A 20,222-nucleotide genomic window follows, 5' to 3' on the forward strand; every position below is an offset into this window, starting at 1 on the left:
CCCCCCCCCCCCCCCCCCCCCCCCCCCCCCCCCCCCCCCCCCGGTTTAAACTAGTGACTGTCAATTTTTTAAAAGACAGTTAACAGCCTTGTAGTCCAGCCCAGCTAGTATTTAACAGGAAGCAACAGCACTAGAGGCTTGATGTCGGAGACCCAGGTATATTGCAGTCCTCAAGATCTCCTGACAAGGTTTCATTTTGTTTGTTTTTCTTAAACTGTATGGCAGACGAGTAGTATAGGAGTAGGACAGAGGGAAACAGAGTTGTCGAGAAATATTTTTTAAATAACAGCTTTATCGGAGTATCGTTCACATACCATAAAATCCACCCATTTAAAATGTGCAAGTCAGTGGTTTTTAGAATATTCACAGTTGTGCAACCATCACCGTGCCAGAACAATTTCATCACTTCAAAAAGTAACTTCATACCCGTGGGCAGTCACTCCTCCTTCTCCCCTCCTGCAGCCCCTGGCAGCCTGGAATTTACTTTCTGTCTCTATGGGTTTGCATATTTTGGTCATTTCATGTAAATGGGATTGTACAATATGTGGCCTTTTGTGACCGGCTTCTTTCATTTAGCATAATGTTTTAGAGATTCATCTGTGTACTAGTGGTATCAATACTTTGTTTCTTTTTCTGGCTGAGTAATATTCTATTGTACGGATAGACTACATTTTGTTTATCCACTCATCAGTCGGTAGACATTTGTCTTGTTTCCACTTTTTTGGCTATTAGGAATGATGCTGTTGTGGACATTCATATACAAGTTTTTGCGTGGACATATGTTTTCAAATCTCTGGTCTACACCTGGGAATAGAAGTCCCGTTTATATGGTAACTCTGTGTTTAACTTTCTGAGGAACTATCAAGTTGAAGAAATATGTTTTTGAAGTTTTAATATGTGTATTAGATTTGTCTCAGAAACAGAACTGGCTCAGTGCCAGGTCTTATTTCATCCTATTTTCTCTTGAAGAAACCAGTGGAAAAGCGTGGACTCTGGAGCCTGGCTCCAGCTGGTCGCTTAGAGATTAGGGGACCTTGAGCTAATGACATAGCCTGGGGTTCTTCGTCTGTAAGACTGAAGATAGTAACGATTGTTCCTTAGGAGTATTGTGAAGTCTAAATATGATAAGTTGTAGAGAGCCCAGTGCAGTTCCTTCCCCACCTTAGAGGAGACACATTTCCTCCTGTGTTAGATGCATATTTTCCGTCTAGGGCAAAAGTGAACAAGAAGCTTGCTGATACTGAGCTGCTTCAGGGGAGAAACCCGTGCCTGAGGTTCTTAAGTTTATTGAGCTGTGGCATGGATTTGATTGCTGGTCTGCTTTTTAGTGTCTAGTTAGAACTGGAAGGGGCCTAGAGGGATCATTTAGTCCAGGGTGACTTAGTTGTTTAGATGTCATAGATTGGGAAATTCCAGAAAGCTGGAGGGTCCATAACAGGGCTGTCAATTTTTATTTTCGCCCAGATAGGACAATGGAAAACAACCGCCAGATACTCTCATCATCATTTTATAAAAGCTGGGATGTTTCAGCTCCAAAAAATGGGGGAAGATCGTAACCTAAAAAGAAATGATAAGAATAATAGTTAATATTTATAAAGCGCTTACTACATTTTCTTAAGTTTAGTTTTATGAAGAGCTCATACATTATTCTTATTTTTCTCATATTACTTCAGCCTAGAGAAGCTAAGCACGTCCTGTCCTCAGACCTGTGTCCGAGACTCGCTGTCCCCTGCCTTCAGGCAGGTCTGGGTCTGTAACACGCTGCCTTCTCTGGCCCTCTGTCTTGCTTATGGAGGAAGGGTGTTACGGGAGCAGCATCGTCTATTGACAGATGAGAAGGGCCGAGGCTCTGAGACTGGCTAACCTCCTGAAAACTAGTCTATCAGCTTCTTGAAGTTGGACCTCCTTTCTTTTTTAAGCCCTTAAAAATTTTGAAATATATAATACATCAAAGGTATATGTGATGTTTACGTACAGTTTAAAGAATAGCAAAACAAATGCCCTTGTATTTACCATCCAGCTGAAGAAATAGAGCATAACTTCTACTTCTGAAGCCTGCTGTTTCCCTCTAAAACTGCATTCCTCTTTGCCACCCAAGTAACCACCATCCAAAATTATTTTTTCTTTCTAGTTTTACCATATGTATAAATATCCCTAAACAATACATTGTTTAGTGTTGTCTGTTTTTGAACATTATATAAATGGAATTGTACTGCTTGTGTTAGTTCACAACTGGCTTTATTTACCCATTATGTTTTTGAGATTCGTCCATGTTCCTGCAGTGTGATTCGTTTTCATTGTTCTGTAGCATTCCATTGTGTTAAAAGATCACAGTTTCTTTCTGCGTTCCCCTGACAGTGGACATTTGTGTTGTCTCTGGTTCGTGCCTCTAAGAACCTTTGTTTATGTCTCCTGCCATCCATGTGCCAGAGTTCCCCTGGGAGGGGAATTGCCAGGTTTAGGATCTACCAGTCTACACGCCCATCTGTCATACGAGAGAGTTACCTTTGGTCTACATCTTTGCAAACACTTGATGTTTTTCATGGTTAAAATGTTTTGTCTGTACAGCCATGTTCAACAGCGTTATTCACAGTAGCCCAAAGCTAGAAACAACCGAAATGACCTTCGATGAATGAATAAATAAAATGTGGTATATACATACAATGGAATATTACTTAGCATTAAAAAAGAAGGAAATTCTGACACATGCTACAGCACAGATGAACCTTGAAGACATTCTGCTGAGTAAGATAAGCCAGTCACAAAAGGACAAATAGCGTATGATTCCATTTCTATGAGGGATCTAGAGCAGTAAAATTTGCAGAGACAAAAAATAAGAAAAAACAAAGGGAAGAATGGTAATTGCCAATTGCTAGGGAGAGTGGGAGTGGGGAGTTCTTGTTTAATGGCTACAGAGTTTTGGTTGAGGAAGGTGAGAAATTCTGGAGATAGTTGCACGACAACATGAATGAACTAAATGCCACAGAACTGTACACTTAAAAATGACAAATTTTATGTTGTGAATATTTTGCCACAATAAGTTTTTTTTTTTGGGTGGTCAGTCTGGTAGGTGTGAAACGGCCTATGTCTGTGGTTTTGATTTGCTTTTTCCTGATTGCTGTTGAAGTGGGGCGTCTTTCTGTACATGTCTTGGCTATGTGAGTTTTCTCTTCAAAGGCGTCTATTCGAGCATTTTGCCCATATTGTGATTGGGTTGTGTATTGTCGATGAAAATAATCCATAACCAATCTATAAATGGAAATTTAGGAGAGGTTATTCTGAGCTAAAATGTGAGGACCATGGCCCAGGGCCTTTCTTCCCGAAGGAAGAAAGGGCACCAAAGAAGTGGGGTGTACAGAGTGGTTATATGCCCCCAAAGAGGATGTTTCACATAGGATTGGAATGTCCTTTTTACAACAGTCACGAGACTGCTCTGTTGGCACAGCAATTGATGGACACAGCAGGTAGGTCTGCTGTCTTGATGGACACAGCAGGGTGGCAGGTCTGTTGTCTCGAGCTGGGTGGTCACACGTGAGCTGGGTGGTCAAAGGTGAGCACAGCAATCAGTTCCTAGCCTAAGGAAAGATGCTTATTGCTAAGGAAATGCCAATGTGGGGGAAAGTTGCGCCTTTATCTTAAGGCCATTTGTTCTTGTCATAGTAAAAGTTTAAAGCAGATATACAATGTGTGCTCGATGGCCATGTCAGACCCTTTTGCAAAAACAAAGTCAGGCCGAATTAGGTTTACGCCAAATGGCTTCCTCATATACTCCAATATATCCAATTGCTTGCCATTTCTATTTGCTGGTATCTTTTTCTAACTCATAGATTGCCCGTTGTCCTAGTGCCAGTTGTTAGAGTCTGTCCTTTCCTACTGCTCTACAGTGACAACTCTGCTGCACTTCAAATTTCTGTGTATGTGTGAGTCTGGTTCTGGGCTTGATTACATTCCATTTTTCTCTTTATCCCTCTGCCAATACTGTGCTGGCTGTAGCCTTTTATTTGGTCTTCCCCTCCCCTCACAGATTTATTGAAATATAATTCATATACAGTCAGTTCACCCATTTAAAAAGACAATCTAGTGGTTTTTAGTGTATTCACGGAGCTGTGCAGCCATCACCACAATCAATTTTAGGACATTCATCACCTCAAAAAGAAGCCCTGTACCCCATTAGCAGTTATATCTGGTCTTGCTATCTGATGGGACAAATGCCTCTTCCCAGTGGTGGTTCTTCAGGAGTTTCTGGGCCATTCTTTTTCTTTTTTTTTTTCAGTTATTTTATTGAGATCATAATGGTTTATAACACTGTGTAATTTCAGGTGTACATTGTTATTTATCAGTTCTGTATAGACTGCATCATGATCACCACCAATAGTCTAATTTTTACCTGTCACCGTATATATGTGCTCCTTTACCCCTTTCATCCACCTCCCTACCCCCTTCCCCTTTGGTCACCACTAATCTGTTCTCTTTATCCATGTGTTTGTTTATCTTCCACTTGCAAGTGAAATCATGCTGTCGTTGTCTTTCTCTGTCTGGCTTATTTTGCTTAACATCATACCCTCAGGGTTCATCCATGTTGTTGCAAATGGGACAATTATATCTTTTTCATGGCTGAGTAGTATTCCATTGAATATATATACCATATCTTTATCCATTCGTCAGTTGATGGGCACTTGGGTTCCTTCCATGTCTTGGCTATTGTGAATAATGCTGCAATGAACACAGAGGTGCATAAGTCTCTTTAAATTGTTGATTTCATGTTCTTTGGATAAATACCCAATAGTGGGATAGCTGGATCATATAGTATTTCTATTTATAATTTTTTGAGGCATCTCCATAATGTTTTCCATAGTGGCTGCACCAGTTTGCATTCCCAACAGCAGTGTATGAGGGTTCCCTTTTTGCCACATCCTCTCCAACACTTGTTATTTTCTGTCTTGGTAATTACAGCCATTCTGACAGGTGTAAGGTGATGATATTGCATTGTCGTTTTGCTTTGTATTTCCCTAATGATTAGTGAGGTTGAACATCTTTTCATGTGCCTGTTGGCCATCTGTGTACCTTCTTTGGAAAAATGTCTGTTCATATCCTCTGCCTATTTTTTGATCAGGTTGTTTGTTTTTTTGTTGTTGAGTTGTATGAGTTCTTTATATATTTTGGACATTAACCTCTTGTTGTATATATGATTTGCAAATATTTTCTCCCGGTTGGTGGGTTGTCTTTTCTTCTTGTTGATGGTTTCCTTTGCCTTGCAGAAGCTGTTTAGTCTGATGTAGTCCCATTTGTTTATTTTTTCTTTTGTTTCCCAGCCCTGAGTAGACATGGTATTCGAAAAGATGCTCCTAAGACCAGTGTCAAAGAGTGTACTGCCTATATTTTCTTCTAGGAGTTTTATGGTTTCAGGTTTGTTTATTATTTTTTTTTTTTGAGGAAGATTAGCCCTGAGCCAACATCTGCTGCCAATCTTCCTCTTTTTTTTTGCTGAGGAAGACTGGCCCTGAGCTAACATCCGTGCCCATCTTCCTCTACTTTATGTGTGGGATGCTTACCACAGCATGGCTTGCCAAGGGGTGCCATGTCTGCACCCAGGATCTGAATCAGCGAACCCTGGGCTGCCAAAGCAGAATGTGCGCACTTAACTGCTGCACCACCACTGTTATTGTGTTGCTGTTAATTTCTCCCTTTAGGTCTATTAATAGTTGTTTTATATACTTTGGTGCTCCTGTTCTGGGTGCATACATATTCATAAGTGTTATGTCCTCTTGGTGGAGTGTCCCTTTTATCATTATATACTGCCCCTCTTTGTCTCTTGTTGACTTTTTTATCTTAAAGTCTGCTTTGTCTGGTATAAGTATGGCAACACCTGCTTTCTTTTGTTTACCATTTGCTTGGAGTATTGTCTTCCATCCTTTCACTCTGAGCCTGCGTTTGTCTTTAGAGCTGAGATGTGTTTCCTGGAGGCAGCATATTGTTGGTTCTTGTTTTTTAATCCATCCTGCCACTCTGTGTCTTTTGATTGGAGAATTCAATCTGTTTACATGTAGAGTGATTATTGATATATGAGGGCTTAATACTGCCATTTTATCTCTTGTTTTCTGGTTGTTTTATATTTCCCTTCCCTTGTATTTGTGACTTCCCCCTTCAGTTTGGTGGTTTTCTGTGATGGTTTTCTCATTATTTATGATTTGTGTCTCTGCTCTGATTTTTTATTTAGTAGTTACCATGAGGTTTGTATAAAAGATCTCATAGATGAGATAATCCGTTTTCCTTAAAAAATTTTTTTCCTCTTCAAAGCCCCAGTGCATACTTATATATTCTAGTTGTAAGCCTTCTGGTTCTTCTGCTTGAGCTGCCACCACAGCGTGTCTGCTGACAGATGAGGGGTGTCATTCCAGACCCAGGAACCAAACCCAGGCTGCTGAAGTGGAGTGTGCCAAACTTTAACTACTAGGTCATCAGTATTGGCTCAAGATAGTCCGTTTTCTGATAGCCTCTTATCTCCATTAGCCTAATCAGGTTCCACCTCGTTCCTCTTGCCCTTCTAAGTTGTTGTTGTCATCACAAAGTATTTGTTTGTGATGAAAATGAAATGTTTATAGTTATTTTTGATGCTTTCCTTCCTTTTATCTTTTATGTTATAACTAAGTGTTTGCTAACCTGTTCTGATGGAGAGCTGCAATTTTCTGATTTTTGTCTATTTATCTCCTTGCTCAAGGCTTTGTAAACCTTTGCCTTTTTGTTTCAGGGAAGAGGGCATCCTTGATCATTTCCTGTAGGGAGGTCTGGTGGCAATGAACTCCCTCAGCTTTCGTTTATCTGGGAAAGCTTTTATTTCTCCATCATATCTGAAGGATGGTTTTGCTGCATAGAGTATTCTTGGCTGAAAGTTTTTGTGTTTCAGTATTTTGAATATATCATTCCCCTCTCTCCTGGCCTGTGAGGTTTCTGCTGAGAAATCCACTGAAAACCTGATAGGGGTTCCTTTGTAGATTATTCTCTTCTGCCTTGCTGCCCTTAATATTTTTTCTTTGTCATTGACTTTTGCCAGTTTTACTGTTATATGCCTTGGAGAAGGTCTTTTTGCATTGATTTAATTAGGAGTTCTATTGCCTTTGTGTATTTTTGTACACAAAAATTCTTGTGAATTTTCCCAGGTTTGGGAAATTCTCAGCTATTATTTCTTTGAACAAGCTCTCTGCTCCTTTCTCCTACTCTTCTCCTTCTTGAATACCTATAATCTTTATATTGCATTTCCTAATTGAGGTGGATATTTCTCGAAGAATTTCTTCATTTTTCCTGAGTCTTAGTTCTCTCTCTTCCACCTGAAGCATTTCTACATTTCCGTCCTCTAAATCACTAATTCTCTCCTCCATAATGTCAGCTCTGTTTGTTAAGGTTTCTAGATTGTTTTTTATCTCATTCATTGTGTTCTTCATCTCCAGAATTTGTTTGTTTTTATGTCTAGAGTTTCAGTCTCTTTGGTGAAGAATTCCTTCTACTCATTAATTTTATTCCTGAGTTCATTGAACTGTCTTTCTGAGTTTTCCTGTAGCTCATTGGGTTTCTTTATGACAACTATTTTGAATTCTCTGTCATTCTCTGTCATTTCTGGAGACTTGTCATTTTCCTTCTGCTCTGAAGTGTTAATGTAGTTCTTCATGGTGTTTGATGAAGTGATCCTTTGCTGGTGCATAATGGTAGTATCAGGTTGCAGATTCTTCCTGCCACTACTAGGGGCTGGCAGGAGCTGTGTTTTATGAACCTACTGCATCTATTGGAAGTTGTGCTGATAGGGCTTGTCTGCATCTGCCCGTTGGCTGCAACTGCTTAACAGGTCACACATGCATGTGCAGGTGCTCTGGTGCAGATCCACTGCCTTGCCCAGGGACCACCTGAGCTGCTGTGCTAGGTGGGAGGGGAGGGATGCTCTCTTTTGTGCATATGGGCCTGCTCTGCGCTCATGGGTGGTTTGTCTGGGCTGCTGCGCCTGGTGGGGGTGCCCACGCGGTGGCTGAGCTGCGCCACTTGGTGTGGAGCATTCCCATGGACTGGGCTGCTACTCTGAAAGTGAAAGCACTTGCGTGCAGGCCTGCCTGTTCCCTGCCTCCACTTCAGTCATGCACCAGCTGTTGTGTGAGGACCCATGACACCTAGATCACTGTTGCTGGGGAAGAGGAGCGGGAGGGGATCTGCTCACCTCCTTCCACTGCTTCCTGGGGATCCAGTACCCCAACCTTCAGATGTATGGCTGTGTGGATCTCTCAGATGTCCTATTGTGCTTTGTAGGGAATCCTCTGTTGGTTACTGAATGTCTGTTTGGTTGTAACTTAGTGGGGAGAGATTAAGGGAACAGCTCACTCCACCATGATGCTGACATTACTCTCTTGGCTATTCTTGACCATAAATTAACTTGTTACATTCCGTGCAAAATCTAGTAGGAATTATAAGCAGAATTGCATTGAATTTATAGATCAAATTGGAGGGCATTGACATCTTTATGACATTAATTCTTTCTACCCACAAATATGTCTGGGACCCTCTCTTTTCATCTGTACAGAGCCTGGCACATAAGAAGTCCTCACTAAACATTGGGTATGTGAATGATGAGATTTACAGATCATTAGTTTCAACTGTAGCCTTTCACAAAAGAGAAAACTAAATGTCAGTAAAACTCCATGATTCACTTCTGGTCACACAGAGTCACAGCCAGTGCTTGAACCACCTTGGCGGACTGGTGCAACCAGAGTTCCCTGCCACCTACTGCTAATGCCACAGCAGCATCCTTTTTGCTAATAATGCATGCCACTTTAAATTTTACTAATTTGATCTACCTGTAGGTGACTTTTCTGAGGTAGGCCTATATGTGATTTGTGCACATGTTAATAAAGATCTGTATTTGGGAGAACTCCATGCCTAGTGTAGTGCCCGGCACAGAGTGATCCACTGAGCACTCACTTGAATTGGGGAAAAACCACAGTAAGGGTTGGAATTTCCGTTATGCTTCCAAATTCTCAATTTCTAGAACCTGTTATACCTTGATATAGCCTACCTTAATTTTAGATGCAAACATATTGAATAACTTGATGAAACTTCATTGTACAGTATTGTAGAAAGAAGGCTTTGTATGACTTTTTCTTTTTTCTAACCCTTGTTCTCCTGGGCATTGTAGGTCCTTCATTTCTTCAGCTGTGCCCAGGGCTTTCTTGGTGCTGTGATGAGGCAGTATTTGTTACTAAGGCCCTTTCCTCATCTGCTCTGGACCTCCGTTTTCTTCTCTGCACAATGAAGGCTTAGACCAGATAAATGTTTTTCAGTTTCTTTTAAACCCATGCCTCCTTTCGAGAAATGCAAAACTCTCAGATCTCCCTCCTCAACCCTAACCCTTAAGATTTTGGTACTTCTCCCGAGGGGTGCCATGCCTCTTTGTGGAAGGGTCTTGTGATTTTGCTTCTTTCCAAGGTGGTGCAGAAAAGACTCTCCAGAGAAGTTTTGCAGAGAGGGAGCAGGAGAGAGGCAGAGGAGAGAGTGACATCATCCTTCAGAGTGTGAGCGTGGAGTGGGGGGCTTGGGTTTAAATACTGCCTATGATGTGGCCTCTCTATGATTTTGCACAATGTAATAAACCTCTCTTTGCTTCATTTTCTTCATCTGTAAAGCTGAGGTGATATTTAAAGGTTTAAATGAAGTAATATTCATATAAACCATTTATGTTCTGGATAGAAACAAGATATGTTAAGGGGCCAGGGATTCCTTTAAAAAAAATCTTATTCATACCCCTCTGTCCGTGTATATTTTGAAGTTTGTGGAAGGTGAAGGTTCAGATCTAAAATCCATCATGAGTTAGGTGGCCTCAGGGACTGCATGTCCAAAATTCCTCCCAGTCCTCTTCCTCTCAGTCCAGGAGGAAATCCCTGCCATTAGAATTATACAGAGGTCTTGTAGAAATGGCCTTTTAATTTTGTTGTTTCCTCTGGGAGTGCTACTGCCATGATATTTGCAGTCAGGTTTTGATGACCTGCAGGTTGTGCAATTTGGAGTTCCTATTTAAGAAAAAGTTAGAAATAGGGCCACGGAAGGGGCTTTTGCAAGTGGGGCCTGAAGCCTAAGCTTGGTTAGCTTTGGGGGTACAGCTGCCTCTGGCCATGAGTTCCCATCCCCATACTGTGAAGTCGGAACCTACTGATGGGTGCAGCGGCAGTGTTCACTGAGTGCATCTGGTGGGCTAGGTGTTTTCCTATTTGTATGGTATTTTCTGTATTTGATACAGTGAGCTCGTTTAATCTCAATATGCTTTTAAAAAATCAGACTTTTTATTTTGAGATATAATGTAGATTCCCCTGCAGTTCTAAGAAATAATAGAGAGAGAGCCTATGTACACTTTACCCGGTTTCGTCTAATGGTACCATGTTGCAAAACTATAATATAATAGCATAACCAGAATATTGACTCACTAACCTCTTGAGGTATATATTATTATCCTCATTTTTTTTTTTTAAAGATTGGCACCTGAGCTAACAACTGTTGCCAGTCTTCTTTCTTTTTTATTTTCTGCTTTTTCTCCCCCAATTCCCCCAGTACATAGTTGAATATTTTAGTTGTGGGTCCTTCTAGTTGTGGCATGTGGGACACCACCTCAACGTGGCCTGACGAGCGGTGCCATGTCTGTGCCCAGGATCTGAACCAGTGAAACTCTGGGCTGCCAAAACGGAGTGTGCAAATTTAACCACTCTGCCACGGGGCCAGCCCCTATTATCCTCATTTTTATTCATGATTAAACTGGGGTTAAAAGAAGCACACCCGCCTGCCCCAGGTCACCTAGAGGGTTAGTTTAGGGTCAGGGGTTGAACATGGTCTTCTGATTTCCGGGCAATGCCATCTCCATTATGATGGTCTGTGTCAGAATCACTGTGTCCCAAAGTGGGCCAACAGCCCTCAAAAGTGTGCACCTCAAAGTCTTCTTTTTTCTCTTTGGGCAGGGACTTCAATTCATTTGGTCATTCATTCATTCAGCAAAATTTATTGAGACTTCCTATGGGCCAGATGCTTTCATATGGGTTATCTGATTTCATTCTTCAATGGTACTGGAAGTCAGGTAATGTTTTCTTTTCATATCTGATGAAGTTGGCTCAGAGAGGTAAGAAAACTCTCTCAGGGTGGTACAGTTTATAAAGGAGGGGTGATAGATGTATATTATCCCTGCTTTTATGTCAGGCCGAGTACCAGGTGCCTGACATTTGCAACCTCCTTTAATCCAGCCATAGTCTTATAAGGCAGGTTTTATTATCTCCGTTATTTTGCAGCTGAGGAGCTCAGGGAGATGGGAGTTCAAATCCAGATCTGGTGATTCTACTGTGGTTCTTTTCATTATATCCTGCTGAGGGGATGGGGGAGCAGTTCATTCATTTGTTCATTCATTCTTTCAGCAAACATTTTTGAGCACTGACTCTACATCGGTACCTGGCAAGGTGCTGGAAATAGAAAGATAAGAGACAGACCCTTTTCCGCAGGGGCTCAAAGCCTAGTCCAGGGGTTATGGTGTTGTGAATAAGAGCTGTGGTGGCCATATGCAGCACTCTAAGCACAAAATGTACTCTGCAGCTTTGCTCGGGGCTCACCCTGCCTTCCACGTGCCAAGTGTCAGAATCACTGTGTCCCAAAGCGGGCCAACAGCCTTCAAAAGTGTGCACCTCAAAGTCTCCTTTTTTTCTCTTTGGGCAGGGACTTCAAAATGAGCGTCCCTGACTACATGCAGTGTGCTGAGGACCACCAGACTCTCCTTGTGGTGGTCCAGCCTGTGGGGATCATCTCGGAAGAGAACTTCTTCAGGATCTACAAGAGGATTTCCTCTGTGAGCCAGATCAGCGTGCGGGACTCCCAGCGTGTGCTCTACATCCGCTACAGGCACCACTACCCACCCGAGAACAACGAGTGGGGCGACTTCCAGACCCACCGCAAAGTTGTGGGCCTTATCACCATCACAGACTGCTTCTCGGCCAAGGACTGGCCGCAGACCTTCGAGAAGTTCCATGTGCAGAAGGAGATCTATGGCTCCACGCTCTACGACTCCCGGCTCTTTGTCTTTGGGCTGCAGGGCGAGATCACCGAGCAGCCACGCACCGATGTGGCCTTCTACCCCAACTACGAGGACTGTGAGACGGTAGAGAAGAGGATCGAGGACTTTATCGAGTCGCTCTTCATTGTGCTCGAGTCCAAGCGTCTGGATAGGGCCACGGACAAGTCTGGGGATAAGATCCCCCTTCTCTGTGTCCCGTTTGAGAAAAAAGACTTTGTAGGCTTGGACACAGATAGTAGGTAAGTCTGCCTGAGGGCCCAGCTTCCTTGGCTTTGGGCTTGGGTTGTTTCCTTACAGCAAGAAGGGATAAGCAAATGGTGGGATTTTATTGCAGCAAGGGCTAGAAAGCCTTTGGGTAAGGGAAATCCTTTTAGGGCTAGTGGGTCCACTTGCTCCCCCTTTCCAGCTGGGACCCTTCGTGGGACCCCCTGTGCTGCTGTCCCGTATGGTAACCGTGGCCACTTGTGGCTCTTGAGCACTAGAGAGGAGGCTAGTCGGAGCTGAGGTGTGCTGTAAGTAAAATGCACATCAGATCTGGAGACTTAGTCCGGAAAAAAGAATGTAAAATATCTCATTAATATTTTTATATTGATTACATGTGAAAATGATATTTTACATATATTAGGTTAAATAAAATATATTATTAAAATCAGTTTCAAGTGCTTGTTTTTTAAAATATGGCTACTAGAAAACTTAGCTTTATTTACTTGGCTTGTATTTTATTTCTCTTGGACAGTGCTGCCCTAGAGCACAGTTTGAAAACTTTTATTCGGTCTCATCCCTTGGGTTTATAGATGAGACGCTGAGTCTGGAGAGGCAGCAGAGCTAGGTGCGAGCTGAGCAGGAAGCGGAGCCTGTGTCTCCTGCCTCCCACACCCAGCACTCGGCATGGGTCTGGCCCCTTCTCCCTACCTGGTAGCCACAGCGTCAGATTCCTCGCTTTGCGAGCAGAGGAGAGCGTGTTTATGTTCTCTGTAGAACAGGGAGTGTTGGACAGAGCAGGAAAAGGTCAGTCCTCACATTTACCCTGTGATTAAGTCAACAGCTTTACTTTGTACCAGCATTGCAATTAGCTCTTCTCTGCCCTCTGCTCTGTTCTCTTGTATTGCCATTCTGGCATGTGTTGAGCACAAGAGGATGAGATGCAAGCTTAGGCTGCAGCTCTTTCCAAGAGGTGGTCCTTTTTGCTGGGGAGAGTGTGGGGTAGCGGTGTCTCTCTGGTTTCGTGCCTTGGGCACTGAGTCTCCTCCGTCCTCTGTGGAATTTGGGCGATGGTCTCCAAGGTGAGGACTAAATGACACAGTGTACATGCTGGCAGAGTGCCCACTGCAAAGAAGGCCCTCAGTATGTTTCTTGAATTTACCTAAGATCAAACACTGACTTTCTGGGTGTTGGTAAGTCGGAGGAGAAGATGTCACAGAGTTGAGAAAAAAATAGGCCCAGGCCAGCCCTGCAAGTAAGAAGCACCGAGTAGCACAAGTCACACCTGCATGTGTGACTTTGCAGGGTCTGGAGTAATTTTTATTTTCTTACCCGGACATGTTTATGTGGCCTTTGGAAAGGACAAGGCACGTCATACCCACGACCTGTACTTAATCCTTGCAGTGGCCCTGTGATCTGCATTGCCAGCGCCCCCCTTTTATTGCTTGGATTTGAGGGGGCAGTTTTAGGGGCCTGGGCAGCTGCTGAGGGACAAAGCTGCTGTATGCACCAGAGCACCTCAAAAGCCTTTTACCTCACCTGTTGGGCCTCCTGGGCCATCAGGCGGGGCAGGCACTGGTGGTCGTCATCCCTTAGAAAGTGGGTCTGCACAGTGCACCACTAGTGCCCTCTCCTTTGTTACTCCTCTGGTGCTGGTGACATTTTTGGCTCATAGACTCATTGGCTTTGAGGTTGCAGACCCACCAGAGAATCCCAGCTTGTTTTGCCTTTTTAAATCTGTGCTCACAATTTGGCGGGAGTAGGAAGACTGTTTCGGGACACCGTGCCTGGTGCGTAGTGGCTAATAATATTAACAAGTGTTTATCGAGAGCCTCCAGGTGCCAGGCACGGCTCTAGGCACTGGAAACACGGCAGTGGATTAACCCTCCCTCCCAGTGGGTCCTTTCTATTCTAGCCGTACTGTAAACACCCAGCCGTCATTTGAACTTCAGTGGGATAATGACACCAGTGACCTCAAATCAAGCACCTTCTCCTCTAATCTCTGTTAATCATTGTTGCTTTCAAGGCTCCATACTTCTCTAGTTTTTCAAAAGATTTGGTGCAGGAACGGAGCCTAACTCTCGTACATCTCTTGGTAGGAGTGATAAAAAGTGTCCAACCTGAAATGAGATCGTATTTTGCAGCTTGAAAGGAAATCTCTAGATGTAGTTTGGTTTGATGCACTGACCACACTGATGGGCCCCATGGCAGGTGGGCCGACGTCCCAGGAGCACTGGGGGTGGGTGGGTTTTACTTCAGGGTTCACATAAGACCCAGCTCATGAAAGCCCCCGGTGAATTCTCATACACGTAGTGCTGTAGCTGTCGAAGTTATTTTTGTTCTTGTGTGTTTCTAATTTTTGCTTGTTCCTCTTTCTTTTCTTTTCCTTTTTTTTTTTCTATCATACCGCCCTGTGAGTGTGTTGTTGGGTCTGAAAAGGTAGGCTGTGAACATATTGCCTTGAAAATAGCTAGATTTCCCTATGCGCTGCCTTCCCATTGCCTCCATTGCTTTAAAAAATGAAAACTTACTGCTGCTTAGATCCATCTATTATATTGGTCATCTTTTTATTTTCTAATTCTTAAAAATTTTAGCTTTTTTAGTGCATAACCCATTGGTGTTTGATGTCTGTTAAAATACTTGCTTTGGGGAACTTGTTTTGTCTTACTTAGTATTTGGTGACAAATGAGCCTTTATTAATTTTTTGTTTGTATTGAGGACATGAGATGCTAATTGATTTAGGCGGCTGCAGAGGGATTTTTCACGGGCTATTTTAACTCGGAAAGTCTAAGACCACAGTGCCTTGCTTGATTCTGGCTTTTAAATGAACGCATTAGGCACGTGATTCTTGGCTGTTGCTGTGTGATGTGCATGATGGTGCTTATCGACCAGCAGTCACTGGTAAAGGTGTGGCCAGTGCGAGACTATGCCGGCCTCAAAGGGACGCTGTTGGAAGAAGCGGTTACCAGATTTTCTTTTGCTTTCCCCTCAAGCATGCCGTTGATTTGACTTCACCGTAGCCACCTTCCTTCGTAAAGGGACAGAGGCTATTCTCAACTCTATACCAGTCTTTTGCCCCTTTTATGACAGTGACTTCTCCAAGGATCAGGAAAATAAGGCCGTCTCCTAAATAGCTAGTGTGTTTGGATCTGTGGACACAGGACCTCTGTAACTGACTGCCATTCCCTATGTGCCTTAGCCAGTAATGCTCAGAGTCAGCTCTGGGGCCCACCTTAGGCCCCCCTCAGGCCCCCCTTGGCAATCTGCAGGCCCTTACCTGTTCCCGCTTTTACTTTTAACCCTGCGTTGGGAAGAAATAGCTATTTCTGTAATTGTTGAGCCTAATGTCCATCACTGATGGGCATGTCATTAGTTTGCAGTAGTGAAACTCCAACACCCAGGGTAGCCCTGAGGGGAGAATCTTTGGCTGACCTAGGGCCTCGTATTCTTCCCCCTGGTCCATCTCACTCATGGGGAAAAGTTTTGCTGTCACCACCATGCTGGCCAGAAGGCCTTGTTTTTCCTTTAATGATCTGTTCCAAATGTTATCACTTTCATGCTTCACTTACTTTGTCTCCATTGAGACAGGCCAGACTTTCTGAAAGATTCCAGCGTGTTCTGGGGAACAAAACAGAAATAAGTGTAGCAAGTACAAGAAATTGAAGCTGTCTGGCTTTGAAAATGGAGGGCAGGGACCCTGTGATGGCTGGGTGACGCCCTGGACCACAGGGCCTTTTGCGTTGCTTACTAGATCCGGGGGCATCACTGGGAGAATAGCCTTCCCTGGGTTCTTCCGTTCTCACCTGCTCACCTGTGGCAGGTGTGTCCTCTCACTGGGAGCTCTCCTAGACCTCGGACCCTCCGGAGTTCAGACCACGGGAGAACCATGAGTTCCTTTTCCTGGACCGTCCTCTTGGCCTCCTGTGTGGGTCTCAAGTGGCTTCCCCAAGTAACGGGTGCCTGGAGAGACATCCCTCTTCAGTGAGCACCCTCCAGAGGACCATGACTCAGCACACTTTTGCTGTGAGCTGGTTGTGTCCTGTGGTGGTCCTGCGGGACCAAAGCTGGGGTATACTTCAGAAATGACAGGACTTGCCACTGATTTCAGTGTGGGGGCGAGGGTGAGGAAAACAGGGAGTCAGGTATGACACCTGGGCTTTTGACGGGAACACCTGGGCATGTGGTGGGGCTGCTTACTGAAAAGGGGAAGACTGGGAGGTACCTGCTGGGTATCAGATTGCAGAGTAAGTGTTGGACATGTTTTTTAGATGCCTGTTAGACATTGAAGTGACGATTTCAAAGAGGCAGTTGGATTTGTGAGCCTGGAGCTCAGATGAAGGAGCGGGCCCAGAGGTATACCTTGGGAGTTGTCAATATTTAGCTTGTATTTAAAACTGTGACTGTAGATGAGCTCATCTAGAGAGGTGTAGACAAAGGCGGGAGGAAGGTCCAGGGCTGATCCCTGGGTACTCTGATGTGACCCAGGGGGGTCGGAGGAAAGCCCAGGTCCTGGAGGTTTTCGTAGTATTCTAAGGAGTTTGGGATTTTAGGAGCAGCTGCTATTCATCCTAAAGGTGCTTGGGGGTGGGGGGCAGTTGCTAAAGAAATCTGAAGGCAATCATGTGGGCAGATTTGCATCTTAGAAAGATCACTCTGGCAGCAGCACGGAGGAGGCCAGCCTCCTCAGGAGCTGGAGTCGCGTGGGAGTGAGGAGAAGACGGAGTGCCCCTCATCCTGGAGGCGAGGGGAAGGGCCTGAGGAGGGTCCCAGCCGAGTGGACTGTCTTTTCCATGGAACAAAAGGCAGATGGGATAGGGGCCTGAGGAGAGAGGAGCTGACATGTAGAAGAATTTTTGGATAGTTCTGGAATAGTCTTTTCCCCAAAATTAGACTTAAAAACAAACCTCTTAAGAACATTGATAGCTTCTATCGAGGAAACAGTTCTTTTTTGATCCTTCTAAGTGTAAGGCACTGTACTAGGTGGATACAAGATGCATAGGACAGTTTGTCACAGGGGCTTGATACTTATTAGGGGAGCAATACAAGTCTGAAGGAGGAGGGGAGCGAGGTGGGAACCCACAGGACTCTATGTCAGGCACCAGTCAGCCGTCCTGCCTGCGTACTTCATTCACGTCATATCAGTGCCATCCGAGGTGGCCGGTGGCAGACCCATTTTGCAGAGTGGGAAGCATTCTCAGAGAAGTTAAGTAATTAGTCCAGCCTCACACAGCTAGTAAATGCTGAAGCAGAATTCAAACACGGGCCTGTTCTCTCTACGAATTCTGTTACCTCCCTGTTAGAGTTGTAATGATAAAGTAGATCAGTTTTGAAACCTCTCAGAAAAACGTCCCTCATTGAAGTGCTGCAGGTCTATTTCACGAAGCTCAGGCTCTTTTGATGGTTAGGTGGCATCGAAGCGCTTTATGTCCCAGAGACGTGTGTTTTCATTTCACTTCAACCGTGACCTGGTTGTAAACGATGCGTGAGTGCAAAGTAAGCCTTAGAGGCTTCTGAACTTAAGCGCTGTCCACCTTGGGGCGGGAGAGGCACAGGAACTGCCTTTCTGTGAGTTGGATGTAGTAATATTCTGTTCCTCCTAAGTCCAGGGGGCGCATTCCCTGAAGTTCTGTGCAGTTTATATTATTCTCTGCTATCATTTTATATCAGGTGAAGATAAAGAATGCCTACACAGTGCATTATGTTGCTGTCCGAGTAAGATGCTTTCACAGTTGTTTGGGGGACCTTTTCCCCTAATGAGTCCAGTGGCGTGTGACACATAAGTGAGAGTCCTCACATTAGGGACTTGGGCTGTGATTTGGCTTTTGGCTCCTTCCTCCCCTCTTCTCTTTCTCCTCTTCCCAAGTGCCCTCAGAGAGTTCATGGTCCTAACGGAGGGATGGACAGATACCCGGATAGTGACTGCAATCCTGTTGTGGAGGGCAGCCCAGCTGAGAGCTACAGGACATCTCCAGGGAAGATTTCCTGCAGCAAGAGCCCTCTGCATTTAGTTTTACAGGCAGAGTAAGAGTCAGCCAGGTGAAGGGGCAGGGATGGTGGCTCAGGTGGCAGAAGCAGCCTGGGCAGAGGCCTGGAGGCTTGTGGGGCGGGGCCTGGGCGAGCGCCCTGTGCTGAAAAGCTCTAAGTGGTCCATCTCCCGGAGTTCAGGGTGGGCGTGCTCCTGCTGAGGAGGACGCCTATCAGGAGAGGGCCTGGTCATGTGGGCTTTGCAGGAACTTGGTTTTTAAAACTGACAACAGAGGGAGGCTGTGAGGGATGTCAGCAGGGAGGGACCTTTAGGAGAGGTAGTCCTGGTTTTGTTGGTCCCTTTTGAGACCCATCTATTCATTTGTTTACTCATAACAGACACGGCTGAGTGTCCAGGGGAGAGGGATGGACACACAACAGTAAACAAAGTATACTGACCTTTTTGGAGCTTACAAATGTCAGAAGGTGATTCAGCATAGAATATTCCAGGAACACAGCAGGCACCCCTAACCCAAAGTGCAGAGGCCGGAGGCAGGAAGGCTTCCCTGAGAAACTGGCAGTCCAAATGAGCCCTCAGGAGAGTGGGAAGTAGCTAGGCAGAAAGGGTCAGGTGGAACCTGAGGTCACTGGGGACTCTGGTACTGGAGGAAGGCTGGAGAGGGCAGGGGGCGGTGCTAGGAGGGGAGGCGGGAGCCGTGGGAGGGGGCTAGGACTGTGTTGGGAAGCGCTTCAAGAGTTTGGAGTGGGGGAGTGACAGAATCAGATTTGTGCTTTGGGAAGGCCACTCCAACTGTGTGTGTGTGTGTGTGTATGTGGGCTGTGGTATATGTGTGCGTATGGTGTGTGTCTGTGGTGTGTGTATGTGTGTAGTGTGTGAATGTGTTTGTGTGTGGTGTGTGTATGTGTGTGATGTGTGTATGTGTGTGTGGTGTGTGTGCATGTGGGGGGTGTGTGGTGTGTGTGTATAGGCAGTAGGGACAGAGGGGAGGGCTGGTACAGAATGGGGAGTGTCCGAGAGATCATTAGAAGGCTGTTGGGGTGACCTCTGGGAGAGAGAGCTGTGGGGGGCCTGGTTGGGCATGGCAGGGGCAGTACAGCTGTAGTGTTTTCTTATGGGAAGGCTTGTTGGTGCGGCTGTCCTGACACTGCTGTGTGGCTTGGAAGAAAACAAATGGACGCTGGTGTTCCCTCTTCTCTCCCTCTCTGCCTTATGTGATAATCCTAGTTCACCCAACATTTGGAACAGAAAAGCTAAGTTCCAGGGTAGCCAAAGAGTGTGTTGAGCTCGTTCGAGTTAGATATGATGGGATTTAACTCTGCATTGAGGTCTGTCAGTAACATTCATTTAGCTAGAAACTTCTCAGGGCTGGCCCCGTGCCCAAGTGGCTAAGTTCGTGTACTCCGCTATGGCGGCCCAGGGTTTCGATGGTTTGGATCCTGGGCGCAGACATGGTACCACTCATCAGGCCACGTTGAGGCGGCGTCCCACGTGCCACAACTAGAAAGACCCACAACTAGAATATACAACTATGTACTGGGGGGATTTAGGGAGAAAAAAGCAGAAAGAAAAAAAAAAGATTGGCAATTGGCAACAGTTGTTAGCTCAGGTGCCAATCTTTAAAAAAGAAAATAGCTAGAAACTTCTCATCTTTTGGATTTCTATTGGGGTTTTTATTCTTGATAAGATTGCTTTCTTGGTCAGGGAAAGTTTAATGCAGGTGCTATTTTTCTTAGAAAAAAATCGTATCTTTTAGGAAATTCAATATTAAAAAGAATAGGAATATTTAAAATTGATAAAGGAAGATTTCGGCATAGTTTCTTTGGTTTCTGAGTTGATAGGGAGTTAGAAACCTTTGCATTATTTAATACCACATCCTTGCCCATATTTAAAGAGCTGTTGGTGAGTGCTCAGGCCCCACCCTCTCAAAGCATTATTAAAGTTTGCTCTGAAATACTGAAG

The 20,222-nt window shown here is 44.6% G+C and overlaps 1 protein-coding gene across 5 annotated transcripts in view; it reads left to right on the plus strand.

Moving 5' to 3' along the window:
* Positions 1–20,222, plus strand: part of TRAPPC9 (trafficking protein particle complex subunit 9) — a 622,060-nt gene that overhangs the window by 1,030 nt on the left and 600,808 nt on the right. For 4 of the 5 annotated variants that reach the window (XM_046642579.1, XM_046642581.1, XM_046642580.1 and 1 more), the window contains exon 2: positions 11,722–12,315. In XM_046642579.1, coding sequence (XP_046498535.1) covers positions 11,732–12,315 — 584 coding nt within the window. In that variant the 5' untranslated portion in view covers positions 11,722–11,731. Of the gene's footprint in view, positions 1–11,721; positions 12,316–12,352; positions 14,717–20,222 lie in introns of those variants that run through there. The other variant, XM_046642583.1, reaches the window with a different exon arrangement.

Source organism: Equus quagga, chromosome 16 (genome assembly GCF_021613505.1).
Source record: "Equus quagga isolate Etosha38 chromosome 16, UCLA_HA_Equagga_1.0, whole genome shotgun sequence".
In the NCBI taxonomy this organism is placed as follows: domain Eukaryota; kingdom Metazoa; phylum Chordata; class Mammalia; order Perissodactyla; family Equidae; genus Equus; species Equus quagga.